This window comes from Psammomys obesus, unplaced genomic scaffold, assembly GCF_907164565.1.
Source record: "Psammomys obesus unplaced genomic scaffold, mPsaObe1.curated_primary_1811, whole genome shotgun sequence".
Lineage (NCBI taxonomy): Eukaryota > Metazoa > Chordata > Mammalia > Rodentia > Muridae > Psammomys > Psammomys obesus.
Window position 1 is genome coordinate 14610464 of NW_026591086.1, and position 26594 is coordinate 14637057.

The 26594-nt window shown below is 44.5% G+C and overlaps 1 protein-coding gene across 6 annotated transcripts in view; it reads left to right on the top strand.

Moving 5' to 3' along the window:
- Positions 1-26323, top strand: part of Enox1 (ecto-NOX disulfide-thiol exchanger 1) — a 557275-nt gene extending 530952 nt beyond the window's left edge. For all 6 annotated transcript variants that reach the window (XM_055609746.1, XM_055609749.1, XM_055609750.1 and 3 more), the window contains 2 exons: positions 10052-10137; positions 25345-26323. In XM_055609746.1, coding sequence (XP_055465721.1) covers positions 10052-10137; positions 25345-25476 — 218 coding nt within the window. In that variant the 3' untranslated portion in view covers positions 25477-26323. The remainder of the gene's footprint in view (positions 1-10051; positions 10138-25344) is intronic.
- Positions 26324-26594: the final 271 nt, after the last annotated feature.

The window sequence follows — 26594 nt, forward strand, 5'->3', positions numbered from 1 at the left end:
TCGACAGTCCAAGCAGCCAAACCTCCCCATCGGAGGTCAGGCTTGCTTTATCAACATTACACAATGTGCATTCCAAATGAGTGTCAGACAGACCGGCAAGAGGTCGCCTCTCACCTGGAACTGAAAACATTAGGCAGTTGTCAGACAGAAAACCGGGTTCAAGAAAATAGGTTCATTTGCATCTCTTGTGTTATAAATCTGAACTTTAAAATTTCAAAAGAGCTCCGATTTGGTGTTGTCCAAAAGTCCATAAGCCATGCCAGGCTTTTAAGCATTTTTTAGCCTAGAGATGAGCTTCCTTTAGCAGAGACTCCATCTCAATGTCGGCCCCAAGGCCAGACCTGTAGTGCTGATTAGTAATTATTGGGTAATTATTAGTAATTATCCAGAGTAATGTTGTTAGGATAATCAGGAAAGTCTAAACCAGATTCTCACATCGTGTGGATCCATTTAGCCAAGATGAACAAGAGAAGGAAGGGAAAGAAAAAGGAGTTTTGCTATTCACCTGAAACACCCACTTGCCCCACGAGGCCCAGCCAGGTTGGCTTTTGCTTTGTCTGGACTGAGACAAACCTCCTGTTTCTTCAGTCTTTATCCAGTTGATCCAGGCAGGGTTCTCAGTCTCTCAGGATAATGTTCTTGGGGGTGGTATGTCAGTAATGTGCTTGGGGGCCCACCTTAGAAAACCCTTCCCAACCGAAGAAGAAAGGGATCTGCTGTCCTTAACCTGGGATACACAACCTCGGTCCAGACTGCACCTTGGTGGAGACTCACAGCATAGGGTGCCAGGTTCATCCAGGCTCCTCTGCAGCATGGTTAATGGTGAGGATCGAGGCCACGGTGCACAAGAGGAGGACCGTTCTCCCCCAGGTCATCATCTGGCAGAAGCAACATCTTCTAAATATTGCATCGGCTCTCTCCTGAAAGATGACAGGTTCACTGAGGCCTGCAGGAGCCAGCACAAGAGAAATTAAATTCAAAAGATAGTCCAAAATTTCATCCATCACATATAGATTTTTCAACTACAGGGTTATTGAACATGACACCGACTTAGAGATACTCCAAGGAAAACCAATTATTTTTTCTCTCTCTGATGATATACAGCCGTAATAATATGCCATGCAAACGTCTCAAAAGACAGGCTGATGTACTGTCATTTCTGGGAACCCAAAATAAGCCCATATATAGCTATTAACTGGCTTTCTCTCCCTTCGGAAAATATTTGCAACTCTGATAACCATTTGTTTTATTCAGTGTGACTGAGAGATGACTATTGCCCCTACAATGCTTTGAGTATATAACAAAACTCATAATGATCTGTAGAAAACTTTCTAGACGTGTGATTAATATTGACCACTTGCAGGGTTTTAAAATTTAGAGCAGGCCTCTAACATGAATTTCTATACTTAAGAACAGCAGTATCTTCAAAGAGGAATGCACAGCAGACTGAATGTTCCCCTCAGAGTTCATCTTTGATGCCAAACCACCTATAAACTGGGGATTGGAGTGAAACAGGACTGCATTAATCTCAAAACAGTATATGAGAACCTTTCTACAAAGGAGGTAGAGACTTTAATGTTTGATCAATGTAAACGAAGGAGTGATTTTTTTTTCAACTCCATATTGTATTTTCACCTTCTTCTCATGATGGTTTAACACAAGCTATGACTTCCTCCTCAAACCCACCCTCTGAATAGCCACATTTATATTCTTATAAAATTCAGAATTAAAACAGAGCAATCCTTCTGACTCCCCACAAGGTGCTGTGATGGAGATGTATCTCCAAGCTGAGCAGTGGATCCGGTGCCTTGCCTGTTATTAAGTAATGGCCCCCCCTGTCTTAGTCAGCATTCATATTGCTCTGGTGATATGCCTTGATAAAAGTGGCTTAAGGGAGAAAGGACTTATTTTGGCTCACAGTTTTGAGGTTCCAGTCCATCATGGTGGAAGACTCATAGGAGCAGGAATGTTCGGCAGCTGGTCACATGGTACCACAGACAGGAAGCGGAGAGAGAAGAAGTCATGTGCTCAGCTTACTTTCTCCTTTTCTACTCTTAAATAATGTTTTATTCTTAATATAATACCATGTCTCTTGATCATACTCACCACCCACTCTTGCTCTAACTCCTTCCAGATCCGCCCCCATGTTTATTTGTTTGAAGAGTCTGTCTTGCAGTAGCTCTCTTGGTCCCCTGGCTTTTGCAGTGTTTTCACCCCATCTTCCATGATATTTCTAAAGCCTTAAGTGTAGAGGGTATGATAATGTGTTGGTCAGGAGGTAGTTATTCCACGGTCATTTGATTTCTCCATTTTGATCAGGTATGACTTCCTCTAATAATTTTAGTCTACTGCAAAAAAAAAAAAAAAAGAAAGAAAGAAACCTCCTTGATGAAGGAGAGAGCTACACTTAGCTGTGGTATATGGCCATAAGTGTTTACATTACAGTTAGAAACTATACTGGTTTAGGAAAGTGGCAAGTAATAGGATCTCTTCTAGGTTCCATGTCCTTAACAGCCACAAGTACTTGGCTAAATATACAGAGCCAAGGATGTTAAGGCCTAGGAGGTGGCTATTGGTTATTCCAGAAGACAGTGCCATGGTTGCCTCTCTCACAGTGCCATGTCGGCCACTGTTGTGTTATGTGGTTATCACAAGCTGGATAGTACCATTGGTTGGCTACACTTGTGCTAGGATGCTTGCATGGCTTTTTCTGATACTATGAGAATTAGTCATCAAGGAGGAGGCTTCCGGGTCAGAGCTAGATTGATTCCTCCAAATTCTATGTATGAAGTGTGTTGGATATTCAGCAACAGGGTCTTACCTTCCTTTCCTAGGGCAACCGCAATTGTCTGGGGAGTCTCTTGAACTCCCATGACCATTTAAAACCAGGAAGGTTTTCCACACCTGACATTGGGGTTTTTGTTACTCTGTGGGAATGATGGCATCGTCAGCCCAATTGTCATAGCTTCAATTAAATGTGTGTGTGTGTGTGAGTTTAAGTAACCACAAAGTAATATAAACCTTATGGATTTTTTTCAAACATACTTACTATTATTTATTTTCTACTCCTTCCCTCTTCTTCTCTGTTACCTTTCTTCTTTCCCCCACAGATAAGCATGTCCTATCAGTTTTTCCTATTTCCCCTTCATAGTATCCGAGTCCTACTATTCCCCTTTTTGATGTTCCCAACCCCACCCAGATCCTACCGCCACAGTCCCATTTTACTTTTCTGGTATCTGCAAATATTGTTAGTTGTCAAAATGTTCCACATCTGGGAACGTTTATAAATATGACAATATATTCAGGCACCCCAATACCCTCTCTTACATTAATTTTATGTGGGATATGAAACAAATTTCAGTTGCCTGGGAGTGAAAAACAGACGATTTAAGTGAATGGGGAAATGTGGTTCGAGCTTGCAGAGTAAGGAAGTCCTAGTTACCTGTGGTCATTTGTATGACAGGCTCACTGACCAGAGTAAGATCTGTCCATCCTCAGGACCATTTTGTAAAACCAGAGTCTTTGTTTCATTTATTTATTTTATTGCTAGTATATATCATAAAGGATTGGTAGGATTTTATTGCAAATCCTTTTCCATCTTGGCAACTCCTGATCTTTGGAGAATTAAACCATTTCTGCCAAACTGTTTCCCTGACAATTAATGAGGATAGGGGATTGTGCCCCAACCCAACTAAAAGGATCAACATCTTAGAAAATACCTTATTCTTGCAACCTCTAGACTATTTGCTTTGATGTCGGACTTTGTGAAGGTAAGTTTATATATAAGTGAGCCTTTAAATTTTTACCTTTATGGGGTTTCTGCAGTAGTATTTTATGTTTCAGAGCTCTACGTAACCATATCCTCACCCAGCTCGACCGTAGCTGTCTATGTCAGAGTACCTATTCCATTTCAGGTATGGCTCACAGGTTGGGTCTGGCATACACTGGAGTTGTTTTTGGATAGAATGAGTCCGTACTTCTGACCAGGGACCAAAGTTTTGTGCCTCTAATCCAGAAATTGCTGGATACTGTCCTATGAGAGAATAGGTCAGTTTTTTTTTTAATTAATAAACTAGTGGCTGGAGAAATGTGAATAGTATAACTGTGTGTCTGTATCACTTTATCTTCTTACTGTTAGATACTAACCAATAGATTTCCAACCACAACTGTGATTGGCACCCTGACAACGCTCTTTGTTGTAGTTGGGAGTTTCTGTTGCTGTAAGAAAACACCATAGCCCAAAACAGCTTGAAGATGAAAAGGTTTATTTTACCTTTTAATTCTTAGGTCACACTCCACCAGTGAGGGAAGTCAGGGCAGGAACCTGGAGGCAAGAACTGATGCAGGCTTCATGGGGAAAACACTGGTTACTGGCTTACTCAGCCTGCTTTCTTGTATGGCACAGGACCACCCACGGTGGGCGGGGCTGTCCACATCAGTCATGAATCAAGGAAAAAACAAAACAAGACAAAACAAAACAAACTTGCCCACAGGCAGTCTTACATATTTTCTCAATTAAGATTCCCTCATCCATGATACATCTGTATGTGTGAGACAAGTTAACAAAAAACCAATCAGGACACTACTCAGCATTGTGAATCCCACACAGATGCTGCCAACCCCTCCTCGCTGTTTGAGCTGGGTGCTAAGTATAAGTAGCTTTTCCTCCAGCCTTCCTGGTCATGAGACCCATCAGGCAAAAGATATGTTGCCACCATCCCGACTCCTCTCCAGGCCAGGATCTGTACATGCCATAGGTTACTCAGAGCCTCCTCACAACCACTGCTCCCATTGTTGTATCCCTGGCTTGTGTGTGTACCCTGGGTTAAAATCGGAATGCTCCACTAATACCTGGGTTGTTGGGGGAAAAAACATGAGCATGAAGTTGAACATGAAGACACTGCATTTATAGAAAGTTGGATGATAACTCTTTGGTGTCCCTGTTAAACGGAAGTGAGGTTACAGTGAGGTGGTGTTTGAGAAAAGTGATCTGAAGAGTGTTTCTCACTGAAAGCTACTGACCACAAAAAAAATGAGGTAGTGACCTAAATCTTGTTTCCGAAGTACTAATGATGCCCCTCTTAATAAATCGGCAAACATTTGTTCAGAGCTTCCCATAAGAAGCTTCCTAATGCTGTGACCCCTTAATACAGCTCCTCATGCTGTGGTGACCCCCAACCATAAAACTATTTTGTTGCTATTTCATACCAGCAACTTTGCTGCCATTATGAATCTTAATGTAAATATCTGATCTACAGATGGTCTTGTGATACCATCCTCCAAAGGCGACATCACACCACAGCCAAGCAGCAGATGGCGGCAAGAGGGCCCTCTTCCTTCAACATATTTACAGAGAATGAGACAAAGGCATTTATCAACAATGAAACATAGTGTACAGTAAAACCAGAAACAGAGAGAAGATTAACATAAGTTCTAGATTCTTGTCCAGAGAAAGTAAGTCGAGCTGGTCCTAAAATTGTAAAAGCTTTTGCTAGACAAAGAGGAACGTTTTTAAGGACATCTCAGATGCAGGGAACAGTCCACTGAGTGGCCCATATAATCTCTGAAGGCTTTAGTTGAGAAACTAAGAAGAAAGATAGAAGAAAGGCTCAGGTAAGACCATGTTTTGAATTGACTTGGGGAAATCAAAGCCTCTTAGGATCTCAAGTCACTGAGAACCGTCAGCCTGAAACATGGTTGCTCACCCTCGGCATTGCCTTCCTTTCTCCCACCTGCATACACTCTTCAGCTGCCACCAGGTTACTGCCACCCAGTCCTGAGAACAGCTTAGTCAGGGGGTGCATGGCTCCTGGCTGGCTCCCCATTCACTGTCCACAGAGTTGAGTGATGGACTTCAGTATAAAGCAGGGTACCTTTGAGGCTGGTCCACACTCAGGCCACACTCTTGCACTCAGTTCCCGGCAAAGACGCGGCTGTATTTGGAGATGTGACTTTTTATTTGCAGATCTAGGGTCATCGAGATCCCTGGATTTCTCCAACTCCAGGTAGCCGTTAGGGCCCAGGGTCTCCTGAGGTTTCCTGGGAGACATTCAGCAGCTGGTCCAGGCACAGGAAAAGCTAATCTAGCCACAGTGTCAAAACTTCGACGACAGTTTAGAATGAAAACTCCAAGCAAGCCCAAGGAAGGAGGTGTCTATTCTGGTAGAATCCCACTCCACATTCTACCTAGAAGAGAACAATGAGCTGATAAAAGTGAGGTACAGATTGCTGTTTCATTCTCATCAGATAACCAGGGTACCTTTAAAGCGCAGAGTTCACATGAGTGGAATGGTTGGCCCCATAACAAGCACGGTCCCCCAATCTCTCTAGTGGACTGAGGGTTCCACCATCTGAGTAGTCTAGAGCAAGAGGTGTGCCTTTGGCGCTGCTGCCCTAATTGCCAATAGCTGTAAAGCTACAGGGTCTGACCCGCTCACTCCCCTGTAATCTATGAGGACCACTGGGAAAGCCACGTCACCCGACAGACATCCTGTAGGTAGACGGAGGACCATATGGTCCACGTACAGAGATCAGCTATATCATCTTATACCTGGAAAAGAGGAGGGAACCTGCCTTGACTTCTCCAACCAAGGGCTTCTTTTCCTGTCCAAGCATAGTCTCTTCAGAGTGCTGTCACCTCCACGGCCTCCTCTATTCCTTTCCAGCCTCTCCAGCCTCCTCGGGAACTGCTCACGACCCCAGGTTTTTAATTCGACCTGTCAGCTGCGCTTGGCATGGTTGGATTCAGATGGTGAGGCTCTACACGCACTTTCTTTTCCTGGCCATCAGGGCACCGCTCTTTCTCTTCAATCACTTCGTCTCATGTCCCTCCTTTACTGAGGTTCCCTTAGCTTAGTCTCTACATCTCTGGATCCTTGAGTTCAGTCTCAAGCTCCAGTTTTTGTCTTCTGCAACATTTAGAATTATTCCAAGGCCCTGACTGGCAAATGAGGCTCTCCTCCACACACACCTCCAAACGTGAGCCGCGACCCTCTTCAGCTAGCTCTGGTATAGCCGGCCGGCAGGGCTTTTATCCTCACCATGGAGTACATAGACCTACTGCAGGCTCAGTCTGCTAGGCTCCTTCACATCTCCCATTTGGAAGATCTTACTCTCTCAAAGATGGCTGCATTTGGCCTTGGTCGCTGATTTTCTCTCTGTTAGGCCTATCACCATTTTGTTAGTCTTATATTTGTGTTTACCAAATATGTTGTTCATCTAGGCTGAGAATCCATATAAATGTCCTTTTTTTTTTTTTTCTGTCTTACATGATGCTGTGCCTATCACCTTGGTGTCCTATTGCCACCACTTAACAGAACTGAACGGGTGCGGGGCGTTGGGGGAAGCTAGTACTGTTAGGTTCATTCAGACACTACCAGCATGGCCTTAGTGAGGGTTGAGAACAAGGATAAAATAGACGGTCCTGATGGAATGCTTTTATGTAGGCTGCCAGAATGGGCCCTCCAAAGGAGATCTGCTGCTCCTCACACGGAGCTGGTTTACATTCTCTCAAGCAGATTTCAGGGCTCCGAGACCCATAAAAAGCCCAGTAGGACAACGTCTGCTCCTCTTATCCCACTTAGATTGTGGGCTTACAAACACATCTTGCGCTCTTGGGAACACGTTCCTAAGCAGCGAGGCCTGCTGCCGCTCCACAGAAATAGGCAGAGCAACAGAGCCCATCCCATTTGCAGCCCACCTGTTCCGCATAGGCTAAGCCTCAGTTCCAAGCACAGAGGGAGCCCCCAGAGCGCCAGAAACGAATCTCCCTGTGGGGACATGCTGGTGCTTTTCGTTAACTTTGGAGTTATAACTACCCGCCCCTCCCCTCCCCCTTTTCAAGAGAAACTTTCTTTTTCCTTTGTTTTGCTTTATTCTTGGCCATTCCAAATATATATACACTGAAATACGATTCTATCCATCCGGCCCCATTTCCCATCTCTACTGCCCCCCCCCCCCCACACACACACACTCCTAACACAACCTCTTCTTAACTTCCTGTTATTTTTTTTCGATTAGTTGTTTAGCATGTATGCATGTATGTACCTCTCTAAGTTTATCCGCTCTGTGCTGCATATGTGTGGATGTGAGCCGGCCATCCTCTGGAGCATTGGAAGCCTTCCAGTGGCCAAGACATCAAAAAATAATGGTCCTCTTCTCCCTGGCCACTGCCTACTGCTCATAGCTCCTCAGTAAGGGGTGGGGCCTGCCTGTCACCCACCCCCATGTCTGCCAGGATTTGGGCTGGCATCTAAACATTTGCACCCATAGACCTGGGCTGTTCCCCACCTTTGTCAGATAAGCTGCTTTTTGCTGTGAGCAGCTCTCAGTGGAGAGACACATAAAGGGTCAGAGCTCTGAGAGTGAGGGACTGAGTTCTAGGCCTAAATGAGACATTTATACCAAACCCTTTCTCAAGGTTCAGGGACACTGTAGAAGTGGAAGCCGGGGAAGGGGGGGGGGAGGCTGTAAGAGCCAGGGGGTAGGAAAGAATACTAGGAAATGCTGTCTTTTAGACATGACACAGCTATCGTATGAAAGAATTCACAGCAGCTGCGGCTGCCTGCACACCTCCCGAATGGAAAAGCTGGCCCTTCTCCATTCCAGGGAACAGCCCAGTTCCTTTCAAGAGACTTCATTTACTAAGCTTCCCCCTCAACGGACCAACGGACTCTGATTTTTAAAATAAGAAAAACTGAGCCTACAGAACATAGGAAGTGCATTTTCTCAAGTGGTCACTTAAGGTTGTTAAAATCACCCTCATCACCTATGGATGGTCCCTATTATGTCATAAAACTGTAATTCAGGAAAAGAAAGATCCGCATAAACTCAGAATCAAAGGGGGGGGGCTCTCTGTGTCTCAGAACAGGCAGCCTCAGCACACAGACATTTCAGCCTGATGGAGATTGAACTGTTCCTACCCACCATCCTCATGCAAACCTCATATGAACAAATCTCAAAAGACGGTAATCAAGAGTGCTCGTCTAGATCCTGTTCCTGGCCCTCGGAGAAGATGGTGACTTGTCTTTGACACCTGGCTGCCTCACTCAGCCATGAGCATCCCACACATGACAGAGGAAAACAGAGGGGCAGGCACCATCCCCAATGCGTTCAAGGCCGGTGCAAATGTCGGGTGGCCTCCTGCTTGGGCAGTGCTTGCCCTGAGTACACTTGAGGCAGGGGACCTCTAACCAGCATCAGTTCTCACAGGACACAGTGTGGGAGCTGTAATACACCTCACACCTGCTGAAAGACTTCCGAGTGTCCATCTAAGCTTGACCTTGTGGCAAAAAGCAGCACACTCACTGTTTTGCTTTTGGATCGGGAGCAGGGAGGATGGGAAGGTCACGATTTTTAGTTTGGTCCTGACACTAATATCCAGCCATTTTGTTGGGACAGCCAAGATGGAAGGCTTTCTGCAGAGCGCTTGTCCCAAGACCTGTGCAAATGATGATTGTGTGAGTCACAGTGGAGAAGAGGAGAGTTCCCGGCTCCATTTCCCCAGCACCCAGAGCCTGCCGAAGCAGCAGGAGTTGTATGGAGAACGTGTTGGGATGTGGATTGCACTCTTTTCATAAGCAGCAACTATAATTGTCAAGGACGCTAGCGGCAACGTGATCTCTGGCACAGCTGTCTAAGCCACTTTCAGAATACCAAGTCCACTGAAAGAAAAGAGATCATTTTAACCTTCCAGAAACTACAATTTCAGATTGGTAAATCAAGGACCAACTTGCTAGTTGAACTGCTCCCGGGAGTCTTTGCTGAGAAATACCCCATCAACACATCATTCCAGAGTCTAGCCGTGCTAACCACTCACATTCCCATCCGGTGAGACAGTGTATTCTCTTTGCCCTGTCACTCTTGCTGTCTTGCAGGATGGCTCTGGTAGTGGGTGCTGGTTGAGAGATGTTAGGAATGGTCCGACCCCATGACTCAGCCTCACAAAAGTCGGTGAGGTTAGATGGCATTCATTAATTGAGACTTCCCACTCGCCTCCAAATAACTTCCCATGTTTTGTCTTTTTTTTTTTTTTTTTTTTTTTTTAATTCAGGCATCATATCAACGTTTCTTCATGTCCACCCTTTCGGAGCTAACATAGAGTATCTGTGGTCATACATGCAGCAGCTGGACTCTAAGGTAAATCGTTTTGTTTGGTTTTGATTGAGCTCTCATTGTTGGGATTTAGCCTGTTGCTTGCCGGCTGCAGGTGGCTGCCGCATGAGCTATATTAGGACAGAGCCACCTCTCAGAGGACCTGGGGTTTTGGCAGACAGTTGTCATCTACTTGCCTTTGTCTTTATCGAGAGAAAAATCAGTTATTTAAAGTGACAGTGACTTGTCACTGTCAACAGATGCCAAAGTGCTTTGAAAAGCTTGTGAGAGATTTGAAGTTACAGATTGGCCTGAAAGCTTCAGAGACAAGAAGGAAGGCAGTGCAAGGGTGGCTGATGAGGCAGGTTCCTTAGACCATGTTCACCCAAAATTTCATGATAGAAACTACACAAGGAGGGACCAAGAAATTCTATCAATAGATATTGTTAGCATTATTTTCTAAGTGTTAAAAAAAAAACAACAAAACAAAACAACAACAACAAAAACACTGTTGAGTTATGCCGAGCTGTGCTCCTCAAGGGTCACACCCAGAATCAGACATCCTGTCATTTTTCTGAAGTTCTGCTTTCCCGTCTGAAAATTAGCAGTGTTTTCGCCAAATGCAGAGCCGGGAGTCGGGGGGACAGTGCAGTTTCTGTGTTAAGCTCAGGCAAACAAGCTGTGACCTTTACCAGGGCTGACAGTGAGAGCCACGAGAGGGCTGGTGCCGTCAGCCTATGAGATAACCAGAGAAGTCCCTGAGAGCCAGACAAAAGTGCTGTAAAGACAGTGGAAATAAACAGAAGCGCCACCATCAGGCAGAGAAAAGTCCAGGAGCCTTGTCTGCCCCGCCTGCAGCTCTGCAGTGCTATCTAGGGCGTCCTCTACATTCAGCGGTTAACACGGATTACAGGATTACATTACCACACTGCACTCTCATTTGACGCCCATAATTTTTACCAACTCCTGATCACAACGCTGCCGGAGCTTTATTAAGCAGACCTGATCCTTCCCCTTGAGAGAAATCATCTGGAACTGCAGGTAGTTTTTAGCCATAGATGTGCCTTTTTATGAAGGACAAATGGAGTCAGGCTTTAAACTTTTTAACATTTGTTTTATTCATGCACATTAATTTATAGGTATGGGGGAGTTCAGTGTGGTGTTTTCCTAAATTCCTGCAGTGTGGGTTGATCGGCCACCCTGTCATCCCCTTCCCAAGAGCTGGAACTCACTTCTACTTACACTAAGAGCTTGTTTCCAAATATGAGCAAGGACATGGGGTACCTGCCTTCCTGTACCGGCTAACTGCACTTAACACAACACGGAGATTTCACGCTTTATAGATGAGCAGTCCTTTGATACACACCTATTAATCTGTCAGTGGACACCTGGGCTGATGATACAGTATGACTATTACAGATATTTTAATAGGGTCCCTGGGTAAGTATGTAATTATATCTCCTAACTGAGGTTTCTTTGGGCAAATACCCAGAATGGTATAGCTGGATCATGTGATAAGTCTGCTTTTAACTATTTTGAAATTTACTTTTATTTTACTTATGCGGTTGTTTGGTCTACATGTATGAACATGAGTGTGCAGGGTCTGCAGAGGCCAGGAGAGGGTGGAGCCCCACAGAACTGGGCTTACGGATGATTGCCAGCTACCATGTAGGAGCTGGGAGACAAATAGGGTCCTCTGGAGGAAGTTAGTGAGTGTTCTGATCCACTAAGTCATACCTAGCCTATATATTTTATTTTATTTTATTTTATTTTATTTTATTTATTTTTTTCTGGAAAAGTCCATAATGATTTCCATGGTGGATGGACCGAAGTGCAGACCCACCAAATTACAGCATATGAGTGTTCCTTTTCCCTACTTTCTAGCCAGCATTTTGGTTACTTCTTTTCTAAGTAGGGGAAGATAAAATCTCCATGTAGTTCTGATTTGCATTTCTGTGGTGGCCAAGAGGGTTAAACACTTTTTATATGCTGACCATTCACACTTCTTTTTTTGACAACTGTTAGTTCATATGCCCATTTACTGACTGAATAATTTCTCTTAATTATTGTTACATATTTACATAAATATAAGCACAACAATCTGAGTCCATTTGCTGTTGCACCTATGTGTGTGTTTTTAGAATTGACCACTGGCGTTGAATAATCAGGGGCTCATTCTAAGAAGAGACTAATTCTCCCTCTCTCCACAGTCATTAATTGCCTGTAGTTCTTCATAAGGGCCCTGTTAAATGTCCCCCATCCTCTTTGACATGGCATGTCAACTGGTAGTGTCTTGTTTAGGCTACCATATTGTTGAGATGTCATGGGTGAAGGTTCTCTGTTGTATCTAGAAGAGGTGTTTCCATCCCTTTTCTTCAGTGTTCCCTGAGCCGTAGGTATGGGCGTTGTGTTGCAGATGTTCCCTCTTGGGGCTGGGCACGGGCAGTTTTTCTTTGCATTTGATCATTTGTGGCCTTCTGTAATGGCCTCTGCTGTAAAAAGCTCCTTAGTGAAAAGGAAGAGCTATGCTGACTTGTGGGTATGTTGATAGCATTTAGAATGCACCTAGAAATTAAATGGTTTACGAAAGCTACAGTACTATGTTTTCCTCTAGGTTCCATGGCCTCAGCGTTGGACAAGCGGCTAGGTTTACAGTTAGCAGGCATGAATGCCCTTTTATTGAGCAGGCTTTAATCCAATTAGAGAGCTGCTGCTTATTCCCAAGATGTAAGTGCCACACGGCATATTCGGAGCTATCTTATTGTGGTATTTGGAGGTATCTAAGTGTGTTCTCATACTTGATATTGGAGCAGGCCCCTGGCACCTTGCACAGCACCTTTGGATACCATGGAGAGCTAGTCCTCTGGGAGGAGGTGTCCAGATCAGTTGATTCCTTCCGGTCCTGTGTTCAGAGTCTATGGCATCTTCAGCAATGTGGACTTCCCTTCAGCTTCTGGGAGGCAACCAATAACAAGGCAGCAGCCTAGAATTGTTCTCCTTTAGTTTTTTGTTTGTTTTATTTTTTGTTTTTTTGTTTTTTTGTTTTGTTTTTTTGTTTGTTTTTGTTTTTTTTTTAGGTTGGCTGTTGAACTCTCATGACCAGCAGCTCAAAAGGAGCTTTCCCATGCCTGGTTTAGGTTTTTTGTTGTTGTTGTTGTTAGATAATGTCTGGCTCTTACGGAGAGCATTAACGCTCCAAGTGACGTAACTATATCTCTCCATCCACTTTGTATATATTATATGTAATAGCAGGTAAGCATAAACTACAATCCCCTATGGCTTTCTCAAAAATTCTTAGTGTTATCTATCCCTTTCCCCTCTCCTCCTCCATATCACCCTCCCTACTTAGTTAAGCAGTCGCCCCCTTTTCCTATTTTACCCTTTATAGCACCTGTATCCAACTATTATCCCCTCCCAAGACAGTATTCATGGGGAGATACGAATCAACATCTATTCAACAGAGATAGGTCACAGATGACAGATTGAGGATCCCACCAGAGTTCAAATTGGTACATCAGCGAGTTTTATTGGCGTTACCTAACAGGACAGAAATGACGCGATGACAGCTGCACCGCCAAAAGCCCCTCAGAAAAAGCTGAAATCCTGGGGCACACCGCAGAACTTCCAGGGTGCTCATCAGCTTGGAGAGTGTCCCTTTAGGGAGCCCAGTTGGCCTGAGCTTTTACCAGGCTGCTTGGCTGGTCTCAGCCACTTCTATGCAGTTTGGTCTTAGGTAAATGATTTCGGCATTTCCCTGTTTTATATGATGTTAGCTATGGGTTTGTCGTGTACAGCCTTTATTACGTTAAACCGAAATAACTAATTTATTCAGGACTTTTACTGTGAAGTGAGGTTGACTTTTATCACATGTGTTTTTCTACTTACTGGGATTATTTTTATCCTGTTATATTAATGTGATGAATTGCATTTATTGATTTGCATATGCAGAATCACTCAAAACTATATCACCGTCATGGTACTTATCTTTTTGGTGTGCTGCTAAGTTCAAATTGATACTATTTTGTTGAGAATTTTTCATCAGTATTTGTCAGGGGTATTATTTTGAAATTTTCTTTTTTTTTTTTAATTTACTCACTTTACATCTCAATCATAGCCCCCTCCCTAGTCTCCTTCCAGTCCCACTCTCCCTCCTTTCTTCCATCCCCTTCCCTTAGTCTTCAGAAAGGAAGAGGTTTCCTCCCTTACTAACTGGCCAAAGAGTATCAAGTCTCTTCAGGATTGCCTGTATCCTCTTTCTCTGTGCCCTGGCAAGGCCACCCCACCTAAAGGAAGTGATCGAAGAGCATACACCAGAGTCCATGTCAGAGGCAGCCCCTGCTTCCCTTACAAGGAGACCCACATGGAGACTGACCTGCCTATCTGCTACATATGAACAAGGGCCTAGGCCCTTTCTATACAAGGTCCTTGGTTGGTGCATCAGTCTCCGCAGGCCCCCCTGGATCCAGATCGTTGGCTCTGTTGGTCTTGTGGGGCTCCTGTAACGTCTGTGTCCTCCTATCTCCCCACTCTTCCATAAGACTCCCTACACTCTGCCCAGAGTTTGGCTGTGAGTCTCAGCATTAGTTTTGATCTTCTGCTTGGTGGAGTCTGCCAGATATCTATGGTAGGCTCCTGTCCTGTTCCCTCTCTTCAGCCACCTCTTGTGTCTATTCTATTTGTGCTTTGAATGAAAATTAAGCATCCTCCGTACAGTCCTCCTTGTTAGCTTCCTTCTGTCTGTGGATGGTAATATAGTTATCCTGTATTATATGCCTAATACTCACTTATGAGTATACACCATATACCAGGCTTGTCTTTCTGGGTCTGGTTTATCTTACCCAGGATGATCTTTTCCAGATCCATCCATTTGCCTGCAAACATTGTGTTCTTGTGGGGTAACAGGATAATGCTAGTTACGTACAATGAGTTTGACAAGGTCCTTAGATTTCAGTTCTTCAGAATAGTTCAAGATGAATTGCATTAGTATCTCAGAAGCTTTCTAAGATTCAGTTGTGAAGCTATGTGATGCTGTGTTTTTCCTTCTTGGACAATTTACTATGGATCTCATTTCATTAACTGTTACTGGGTTATGTCTTTGTGGTACAGTTTTGGTGGGTCACTTGTGACCATTTTCTTAATTATATTTAAACTACTGATATTGTCTTGAATTTTGTGGGGGGGTTTTGTATAATCATCTTTTGAACTCTTTAGTAGATATTGTAGGCTTGAGGTTATTGTGTAATTCAAATGGTGATTTCTGTGCCCCCACCCACCCATATCTCATTGCAATCCTTGTTTGAGAATCTGTCTTAATGTTGTATAAACACTGCCCCCCAATTGCCCCCTGATATGCCAATAAAGCAGCTCAGAGACAATCATTGAGCAGGTGAGAGAATAGACTTCCTGCCATCCAGGGGAGGAGGCTTTAGAGAAAGAAGTAGAGCATTGAACCTGGAGCTCTGGAGGGTCCAGGAGAAACAGAAGGGAAAGCTACAAAGTTGCAAGTGTCTCTGGGACACATGCTAGGAGGAAGCCAAATTAGAGGGTTAAGAATAGAGTTAAAACTGCTCAGTTCTTATGCTGTGGAGCTTGTTAAAATAATAGCTGGATTAAGAGAGAAACTGAGAAACAAACTTGATTTTATAAAATTAACCTTAACAAGATAGTCTGTTCATTTTAATTGCTTTGGAATGTGCTTCTAGAGATTTTGAATTTTTCCGTAGTCCCCATGATCCTCCACTGAGATTTTAATTACTTATTACTTTCATGGAGAGGCCTTCTAAGAAAGTGGCTTTCCCGGATGGTATCAGGATGTAAGCTGGTAACAGGATGTTGACTCTGATTTTTGTCTGGGTGCTTTAGAATAGTCTACTTGCAGGTTCTTTGGCTGTGTTTGGAGACTTTGGCCAGTTGCATTCTGGGGAGTACAGAGGCTCACTAGTCTATGCAGGCCACACACTAGTGGGCACACAACAGGTCAGGCATGTGGGATGGAGACTGGAGGGGCTGTAATGGTGTGCCCTGTCAAACTCTGGGGTTATTGGGTAGCATCAGAAGCAATAAAAGGTCTTAAGCAGTTTGACATCTGGCCAGTGGTATAGACCCAGGCCCTATATGAGGAGAGACTAAGGCAAGAACCACCACTCCTTTTCTGGGATGCCCATTCCTCGGCCTGACAGTAGTAAGTGGTTTTCAGCGAGTGCAGTGGCAAAGAACGGGAGCCATTTAAATGGAGTAGCAACTTAGGTTTTTCTGCTGATACCATAGGAATGCCCACCAGAAATGGCCTGCTGTGTATGCCCATGGACAGGATGTTTCTCCCTCTCATCCCTTCTACTGTAATCCCACACGCACACCCAGTTGTGGACAGAAATTCTAGGTCCCTTCCAGAGCCTTCCACACACCTCCTTCACCCCAAAATGCTTAGGGTTGGGATACAACCTGGCTATAGTGTGCAAGGCTGCCTCAGGCAGACCTTGTGGTTAGAACAGTCATGTTCTCCCTGCCACGGTAGTAAAGGTGGCTGAGAGCCAGATATGAGAGAGGGCTGTGGGAACCACATGGACACCTGCTGTCAGAGGTGACATGACCCTTAATCTGCATCATCTACACATAGTGAAATCCCTAAGACCTTAAGGGCAGTTCTAGTTTAGAAGACAACAATGTATTTCCCTCAGAAAGAAAATACACAAGGACTCCCTTTTCTTCTACTGTGGCCCACACAGTCCTGCATCTCCTCAGGGGATTGCCCAGTAGTGCTGTCAAGTTTTGTCCTCATTCCTGAGGTAAATGTATCACACAGGACTGTAAAACTGCTGGGCGCCAGGGACTGGACCACATATTCTTTCTAGCCCAGAGACACCTTGAGGATATTTATGAATTCTGGAGTCTCATCTTCAGGACTTTAAAAAGCAAGCAAAATAATAAGAGGTTTGCCTTCTTTGAGTGTTCACCGGGGCCTTATCCCACATCAGCTGCCAGAAGGCTCTGCAGGATCTGCAGGCAGCCTGAGGATGCTGAAGGTCTGTCTCCACGGCAGCAGCCAGGCCCAGCTGCCTCTGGTTAGTTAGAATGAACTGGACTCCGTGGCCCTATGCGGAATTTTGGTTGCTAGTGCATTAAGGCAACATGGATCCGTCCCACCGCTACACACAGCGAGTTCTCTACCTCTGATACTAAAAACACTTCGTGACATTTCCACTCAGAACAACACAAGTTTCCTCGAGACTTGACACCGTCACCACTGGCCTAATGGTAAGCCAGCATTTTGATTCTGCTCACCCCTGTAATGATGAGAGCAAGAAAAGCAGGCCTCGACCAGCCCTGTAGTATAATTTTTTTTTGTTTTTGTTTTTAACTAGCATTTTCCCTAAGGCTGCATTTGGAAATGGAAGTGATTGGGAGTAAAGGGAGGGCAAGAATTAATTTGAATTATCCTGGGCATGTAAATTGTTCATGGCTCCTAAAACCATGTAGCCCAATAATAGGCCATTTTCCAGTTAAATATTCTTGTTCCTGATAATGACATTTGCATTTTGCCTCTTTTCTTGGCTTCTTCCCAGCTACCCACTCTCATTCATCCACCTGTCTTCTATCAGAAATGTGAGACAGTCAGAATGGTTCTTTCACAGAGATGGGGGCAAGGGCTTCAGGAGGCTTTGCTGAATCTCTGAAATAGACAACACCATTTTTTAAGTTAAAATTTTATTTTTTTAATATTAGTGACAGTTTATTAACCTTGTATCCCAGCTGTACCATTTTGACCCAGGTTTCACTCACCTTGGACTGGAATCCCAGCTGTGAGCTGAGCCACCCAACTGACCCTTCCGTTGATGCTAAGCCTCCCAGACGCTGGAGTGGGGCCTTTGGCAGCGCTTTTCTTCCTGCCTTCCTTCCCCTGCTCCTTCTGTTCATATAGTCTAGAGCAGTGGCTCTCAACCTTTCTAATGCTGCAGCCTCTTAGTACAGTTTTTCCTGTTTTGGTGACCCCCAACCATAAAATTATTTTCATTGCTACCTCATAACTAATTTTGCTGCTGTTACAAATTGTGATATAAATATCTGTTTTCCAATGGTCTTAGGTGACTCCTGTGAAAGGGTTGTTCGACCCCCAAAGGGGGTCAAAGGTTGAGAATCTGAAGGTTGAGAACTCCTGGTCTAGAGTCTCTTCTCCAGTTTACATACATTTACATATACGTGTATAAATACGTATGTATTTTGTTTTGAGGATCTCAGCTGACTGGTTCATAGCTCCATGTAGACCAAATAGATAAACCAAGCTGGCCTCAAACTCACAGAGATCTGCCTGCCCCAGACTCCCAAGTGCTGGGATTAAAGGCATGCACCTTCACTCCTGGCAAATTTACATCTTCTACAGATTGTAATTCAGTCCTGTGTGTGTGGCAGGCCGCCCTGACCCACTTTGCACAATCTGCAGCCTCTACCCAAAGCTCTTAGAGTAGAAGGTCAGGTTCCACAACAACAGACCCACTATATGACATGAGAACAGACGCTGCCAGATGCAGGCAGACCTGCCTCTGTGGCTGGACACCGCATAAGCTGGGGTGCTCAGAGCACTTCCCATCAAGGAAAAGCCACCCACATTAAAAACACGTGGGTATTTTTAAAAATTTTTTATTATTCATTACAATTTATTCACTTTGTATCCCGGCTGTGGTCCCCACCTTCCCTCTCTCTTTTCCCCCTATGCCCCTCTCCCAGTCCACTGATAGTGAAGGACCTCCTCCCCTACTGTCTGATCCTAGCCTATCAGGTCTCATCAGGATTGTCTTCCTTTCTGGCCTGGCAAGGCTGCTTCCCCCCTACATACACACTCAGGGGGAGGTGATCGGAGTGAGTTCATGCCACTGAGTTCATGCCAGAGACAGCCCCTGCTCCCCTTACTAACCCACTTGGAGACTGAATCTATGGGCTACATCTGAGCAGAGGTTTTAGGTCCTCTCCATGCATGGTCCTTGGTTGGGGTATCAGTCTCTGCAGGGCCCCTAGGGCCCAGTATTTTTTGCTTTTTTGATTTGTTTTGTTTGGCTCTGTTGGTCTCCTTGTGGAGCTCCTGTCCCCTCCAGGTCTTTCAGTCTCCTTCTTCTTTCATAAAATTCCATGCTCTCTACCCAAAGTTTAACTATGAGTCTCAGCCTCTGCTTTGATACCTCGATCAGTAGGAGTCTTTCAGAGGCTGTCTGTAGTAAGCTCCTGTCCTGTTTCCTGTCTTCTCTTGCTTCCGATGACTATGGCATTTGCCCTTCTGAATGAGGACCCTAAGGTCTTCCTTGTTGTTTAGCTTCTTTAGGGCTATAGATTTTAGTATGTTTATCCTGTGTTATATGTCTAATAACCACTTATGAGTGAGTAAATACCATGTGTGTCTTTCTGCTTAATCGTCTGCATTTTTAAAACATTTCTCTGCACATCCAAAATTTCAGCATCTTTCCAGTTTCCAGGAGATTCTGATTTTGCCTTCATTAAGGTATTCTTTCCTGGGCTCTTGGTGGATGGCGAAAGTGGGGGAAGTGTTCTTGGTGGCATGTTTAAATTTCCCACATGAATAATGGTCACTATAATCTGTGTGCTGGTGTTAACAGCCAGCTGTCACCAAGCATTAATGAACGATTGCTTAGGCAGACTGTAATGAATGTGCTTTATAGGTATCCTAGCACCACCAGAAAGGAATAGACTCTCTACTTGACTATGAAAAAGAGCAAAAAAAGAATGTGCTCACTCACAGTGTGGGAAGCAGAGAGGGCTACATGACACTGGAATACTGGAATGTCAGTCCTTTCCATGTGCCCAGGTTAGTCCTCTGGTCCAGACAGGAACAGGATGGATGGCCAGCAGACAGCTAAGCTAGAGAGAAACAGATGGACAGAGAGCTTGGCTCACATGGACAAGCTCCTGGGTTCAATTCCCAGCAATACCCCTGCCCAAAACAAAAACAAATAAACAAAAACCCCTGTATTAATTAACTTGGAAATCAGACATGAACGAGCAAAGCACCAGATCCGACAGGGTGGGAGTGCCTCGTAATTCTTCCTTGTGTTTCTCTTTTCCTCCTCCAAACCTCTCTTTGTTTTCTAATTTTTCCCTTCTTCCTTTTAACTCCTCCCTTTTGCTCTTCTCCTTTCCTCATCTACAGTGACCACTTATCCTACGGCATCTGCGCTGGCCGATCCCTTTGCCCAGAGATGCAGGAATGAGCACGATTCATGCACACTCTAAAGGTCAAAAACCAGTGTGTCCTGTGGAAGGAAATATGGCTTTCCATTTGGCCTTGCTGGTTCCCCAACTGTGGCACAGCCTGTGCTGGCATCTTTTCAGGGCCCCAACCATTCAGCCCCCCTTCCCTGACAGTATGGGGCATAGAGCTCCATCACATCACTGACTTCCCTCTGCTGGTGCTGGTTCCTGTCTGTGTCTACAGGCCTGGCAAGGAGGCTGTGGGCTTGGGCTAGAAGCAGCAATGCAGAAAACAAATGCAGCAGGTCTCACACAGACCCTCTGCATTGTTGACACCCTATAAGCCCCTGGGTAATCACGGAGCCTTTCTATCTGTTTCCTTTTATGAAACTCACCACAGCTCAGCTCTTCCTAAAGAAATAAGTATTAGAAGCCCTAGCCGGGTGGTTGCGGTGGTGGTGGTGGTGGGGGAGGCAGTGGCACACACCTTTCATCCTAGCACTGGAGAGACAGGGGCAAGGGGACCTCTGAGTTCAAGGCCAGCCTGATCTGCAGATGGGATTCTAGGACAGCCACAGTTAGTTACACAGAGAAACCCTGTCTCTGGGTGGAAAAGAGGAAGGAGGAAGAAGGAAGGGATGGCAGGAGCCACTGGAGGACACACTGGTAGGAAGGAAACCTGCAAAAGAAAAATAACAAGAGATGGTGACCAGTAAGGAAGAGGAGGCAAATAAAAAAACCCTTTTAAAGCAAGTGCTTTGATGAGAGGAGAAAATGAAGGGCAAAAAGTACAAAACATCATAAACGACAGGGATGTTGGAAAGGCCTAAAAACCATCACATTCTCGCCATCTTCCCCCTGGACGCATGGCATGGCATCTGTCCTTAGGAAGGTCTCTAGGATTAGGCGAAAGACTCCACAATGTAGATAAGCTGGGTAGGATGCCATCTGAAGTGTGTGTACCCCATCATCATGGGAGGACCCAGCTCTTGGCTGACACTACCAGGAGAAATGATCGTTCACGACACTTGAGAACCTCCAAAAGTTCACAGCTCAGTTTCAGTACCCATGGGGTAACTTAGTTAACACCTTTCCAACTTAGTTCAGTTGTCTGTACTTTTTCTGCGTTATATGTATTGAGTATGTGGCCCTGTAGGGTGGCTCAACGGCCAAGGTGCTTGACGTGTTAGCCTGATGACTTAAGTCCAACCCCTGGAACCCACATAACTGTAGAGGGAGAGAGCAGGTGACAGAGAGATGTGCTGTCACTTTCACATGCACACTGGCTTTTGTCCACCCACACTCATACATACATGCATGCATACATTCATAAGAAAAAGGACATAGTAAATGCTACTTAGTATTGTGCTGAAAAGCACACAAAAGCTGTCTCAGCTTGAGCTCTGTGCCACAGCCCAGCAGATAGGTATATTTTGAAGGGTTCATCCTAAAAACTCAACACATGACTCCAGCACTATCAGAACAAGTCCTTGGAGCACTTAGTGGCTTCCCAGTTTATCCCCTAGTCTTGTGAATGAGAAAAACGGGTCTGAGGAGATTATGGTACCCTGCAGTGAGTGCTGGCCACGGCCGCCCATCTTCTGTGGCTGCTTTGGTTATGATTTCAGAGGTGCTGCTCAGTAGCAGTATGCAAGTGTTCGTGATGAGCCTGCCCCCTTTGGAGTTCTCAGGGATGGTTGCCGGTGTGGACATCTCTCTATCAAAATTCACCATCCGAAATCCCAGCCCTCCTCCACACAGTCCACTCATTGCCAGCATTGACCAAAAGGCTGTTGTTAATCCTCTCCACGCAGCCTGCTGATAAGAATATGGCACTCCAATTATAGTGCCTGGGCCCAAGCCAGCCCTTGGGCATATTTACTGCCTGGCTCAGCCAGCTCAAGTTACCCGATCCCTCAGTTTCCATATTTGTAGATGCTTTCCTATCTCGTGAGAGTGTGGTTTGAATTACAGAACCTTGGGGTGGTTTTGTTGCTGATGATGCTTTTGGTTTTTGTTTGGTTTTACTTCTAAAAAGCTGGCTCATTGCTGCTAGCCCTTCCCAGCCAGCTGCAAGACTACATCCACGTGGGTGTCCGAGCCCCACAGCCTCCAGAATAGATGATGTCTTCGGATACTTATCCGACACTGTTTCCCAGGGAGGGAATAGTTACCCTGGACACTAGCTACCGGCTAACTCCAGTCTGCTGTCCTCATGGCCATGACCTTTGCTTGATCTGGGGGAAGGCAGCTCATCTCAAGAATAACACCCGAGTTTGACTGGCATGACCTTTTATAAGTGAAAGAAAGGCGTTTGTGAAGTGGGCAACATGCCCTCTTAAAGCCTCACGGAACTGTCTTCTGCATGAAATAGGAAAAAATATTTCACAAGGGGAAGAAAAGACCTTGTCAAGGCACAACCTGGCCTCATAGAGCATAAAGAAACTTTCTCCTGCATGAACTTAGGAAAAAGGGTATAGACAGTCTACTGGAAAGAAGTGAGCAGGGCTGGGAGATGGGGCAGCAGTCAAGAGGACTCATTCCTCTTCCAGAGGACCGAGGCTCAATTCCCAGCACCCATGTGGTGGCCACAACCATCAGTGGCTCCAGTTCCAGAGGAACTGATGCCCTCTTCTGGCCTCTGTAGGCACTGCATGCCATGTAGGACACAGACTTACAAGCAGACAAAACACTCACATGCAGAAAACTTGTAGGGCTATTTGTTTGTTGGTTTGTTTTAAAGAAGAAGAAATGATCACTGGGAAGAGGTAGACATACTTGGCCTGATTTAAACATTACGTGAGCTGTGTGTATATCTATAGAAATATCATAGGTTACTCTGCTAACATATACAATTATGTTTTTAGGTGTAGGTTATGTAAGAAAATGGGCCTGACTGAGTCTGACTACCTTTCTCCTGTATTTGTCTCATGTGATCCTTGGCCACAGACCTTGAACTTTCTGCCACTAAACGTTTGATACCAGCATTGTTGTCTATTTGTATACTGTATAGAGACAGAAAGACAAGAAGGAAGATTGCTTTTGCCGGGCACTGAATTAATTTCCTCCCAAACGAATGGGGCCACAGGGTGCGGGGGTGGTATTTCTATTACACATGGAAGAACGGAACATCACAGGTATCAAAGGAGCTGCCCACAACCACACTGCTTTAGGCTTAGCCCAGAGTTGAATCCACGACTGTCTGATTGAAGCATCGATTCTTAACCCACATGGACCCTTCTCAGAAGAATTGCTGGGGTGGCTTGTTAAAAATCGATCATCTTTGCTACATTGCCAGCCCACTAACCCGGGACCTCCAGAGAAGCAGCGAGGGAAACCGCAGTCTTATGGGGAGCCCCAGGCGCTTGGTGTGCTACAGCAATGCCCTTCTTGCCTACTGACCAGGCCAGCTGAGGAGCGAGCATATAAAGTAAATCAGTGTCCAGGCCCAACCCCCATGGACAGATCTTTCCCAAGCTCTGTCCTTGATATCAGCCTCACATATCCAGGGGCAGAAAGGAGGATGTGGGGGAAGATGCTGTTAGGGTACCCCATGGAAAGAGGGGACACTGTGCAAGGTCATTATCAAAACTTCAGCAATCTGTTTAGTAACTCTTTGTGGGTAGACAATAATCATCATCGTCATCATCCTTCTAACCCGTTTTTTATGGTGTGATGTGTTCAGATTTCAGATTATTCCCACGCACACAGAAATATCAGAATGCAATCTGTAGGGGGACAGAGAGATGGACCGATGGTTCAGAGTCCTTACTGCTCTTCCCAAAGCCCTGAGTTCAGTTTCTAGCACCCACATCAGGTGGCTCCCAACTACCTGTAACTCAGGCATCCCCACACACATGGCCTACACACATACTGATGCACACAGACACAGATAAATAAAATAAATATTTTTTAAAAGAGTATCATCAATTTTACCTTTCAGGATTGCCTCTTTTTAACTAAAATTTTATATCATAGGTCCAGGAATATTGAATGTGTATGGAATGTCCTCCCTGGGAATGCTAAATACAGTTGATTTGACTTTCTCTTAAAAGACGGACCAAAATAACAATCTTAATACTGTGAAATGGGAAGGTGTGGACTCTGCAATGATCTCTCTGTGGCAGTTACACCATGAAAAATGATGATCACTCTGCTTCATGAAGCATTTCTACATGCCCAAGTCTGTGCTAAGCCAACAGTTGTGACACTGTCCTTATTAAATGTTACTCCCATTTGCTAAGGCTTAAAGAGACTAATTATCTCTAGAAGGTTCATTTAACTCTTAACAATAGCAGATAGGGGTTCCAAACAGAATATCACGCCCCAAATTAGCCATATTGGTGTGTAATGCACCCAGATTAGGACGCAAACACAGGAAAATAAGAATAGTGGCTGTGTTAGGAAAGATCAAAGTTAATTTTGTTTTAAATGAAGAACGAATTATGAATGTAAGAAATTCCTGGTTTTTTTTTAAGAAAATAAAAAAAATTGAACTAAAACATCTAGAAATTGTAAAATTTTTAAACTTTGTTGTTTTGTTTTTTGAAACAAGGTTTCTTGGTGTGTCCTGGACTCACTTTGTAGACCAGGCTGGCCTCAAACTCACAGAGCTCCACCTATCTCTGCTTCCCTAAGTCTAGGATTATAGGCATATGCCACTGCACCAGGCTTTTTCTTTCTTTTCTTTCCTTCCTTTCTTTCCTCTATTTCTTTCTTCTTTTTCTCTTCCTCTCTCTCTCCAATGAAGATTTTTCACTGCTGTAAGTTTGAGGTTAAGTCTTCATTCCTAAACCTTTATCATCTCTAAGAAGAGACCGGGGTTGAATGGCAAGAAACCCAACCTTAGGGCCTCTGTTCCTGATGAGCTACAGAAAGTTTCTGCCCTTGGAAGGTGAGCCTGAGCACAGCAGAGGTGGCGAATCGGCGCTTTTCCCCACTGCCTGACAGCCAGGGAGAAAACAGAGTATCTCCAGGGGAAGCAGGACTTCCCTAGGTCCATCGCTAGTTTTCAGGTGGGCTCCTTTCCCGAAACTGACTTCTCTTTCTTCCTCACAGATATCTGCCAACGAAATCGAAATGCTTCTAATGAGGCTGCCGCGCATGTTCAAGCAGGAATTCACTGGCGTGGGAGCTACGCTGGAAAAGAGGTGGAAGCTGTGTGCCTTTGAGGGGATTAAAACGACCTAGCAGACTGGCTCGGAAAGCCTGAAGTGAAGCCTTCTGAAGCCGGCCAAGGCTGTACAGCGTAGGAGCGGGAGGACTGGGGCCGGCCGTGGGACCTGTGCGGAGCCACCAAAGCCTTGTTCAGTGACATCTGTGGCGTTTTCTTGTGCGTGGAAATGTAATTGTGTACCAGTTCCTTAAACTAGACAAAGCCTCATACTATGCCAGACCTGCCCCTATGAATACCAAGCAATGACTCCACAGTCAATGGCGACAAAAATCTCAGAATAGGCCTTGTTGCTGAGTAGAGCACTGATCAAATGCTTAGCGAACGGCCACGTAGCAATGGTGGTTGCCAGGCTACAGAGTTGTATATGTAATGTATAGCTGAAAGCATTAAATGACATTTTCTTGAAGGTCTTTCCGTTTTAGTTAATAAAACAAACAAACAAACGAAAAAAACCAACAAAATAAAACAAAAATGTGATTTTACAGTGGGGGCAAAAAATCATACCAAAAGAAAACTTGAATATGTGTCTGAACAGTTATTGTATTTTGTAAATTAAGTTATATGCTGTTCCAGGGACTTTTTGCCTTATTGAAGAGGCAGAAAGCTATGATTGGACTCCTTGAGAATGCTTTATCAAGGATATTATTTTTCTAATGTAATGGTTCTCCATCGTGCGTTCTTTTCACATGGACTGCATAACGATTTTCATAACATGTAAATAGAAGGAAGAACCTGCTGCTGTCCCATGCTTGGTATGTAACATTCAGGTTTATGCATTGAAACACATTCGGAAAATATTCCTGTTACAAATTTTATAGCAAAGATATTAATTTTTTTCAATAAATCTTGACTTCTACCATATTATTAGTCTTATAGAATTATGTTTTGCTCGTACATTTTCATTCCTTCCTATGAAATCTTTTTCTCATTTTTCAGATCTGTGTGCTAGAGTACCACTTTAAGTGTATCCAGTATGAGACAGATGACTCTAAGAGAAAAGAGCATTGGTAAAAGTAGGAACATACACAGCCGTTGGCTTGGAAAGCACAGTGCAGGAGATGAATCGGGATTGGAGGAGATACGGCTGAAGTACCAAGATAAAACATCTAAATCTAATCAACACCAGACTTAC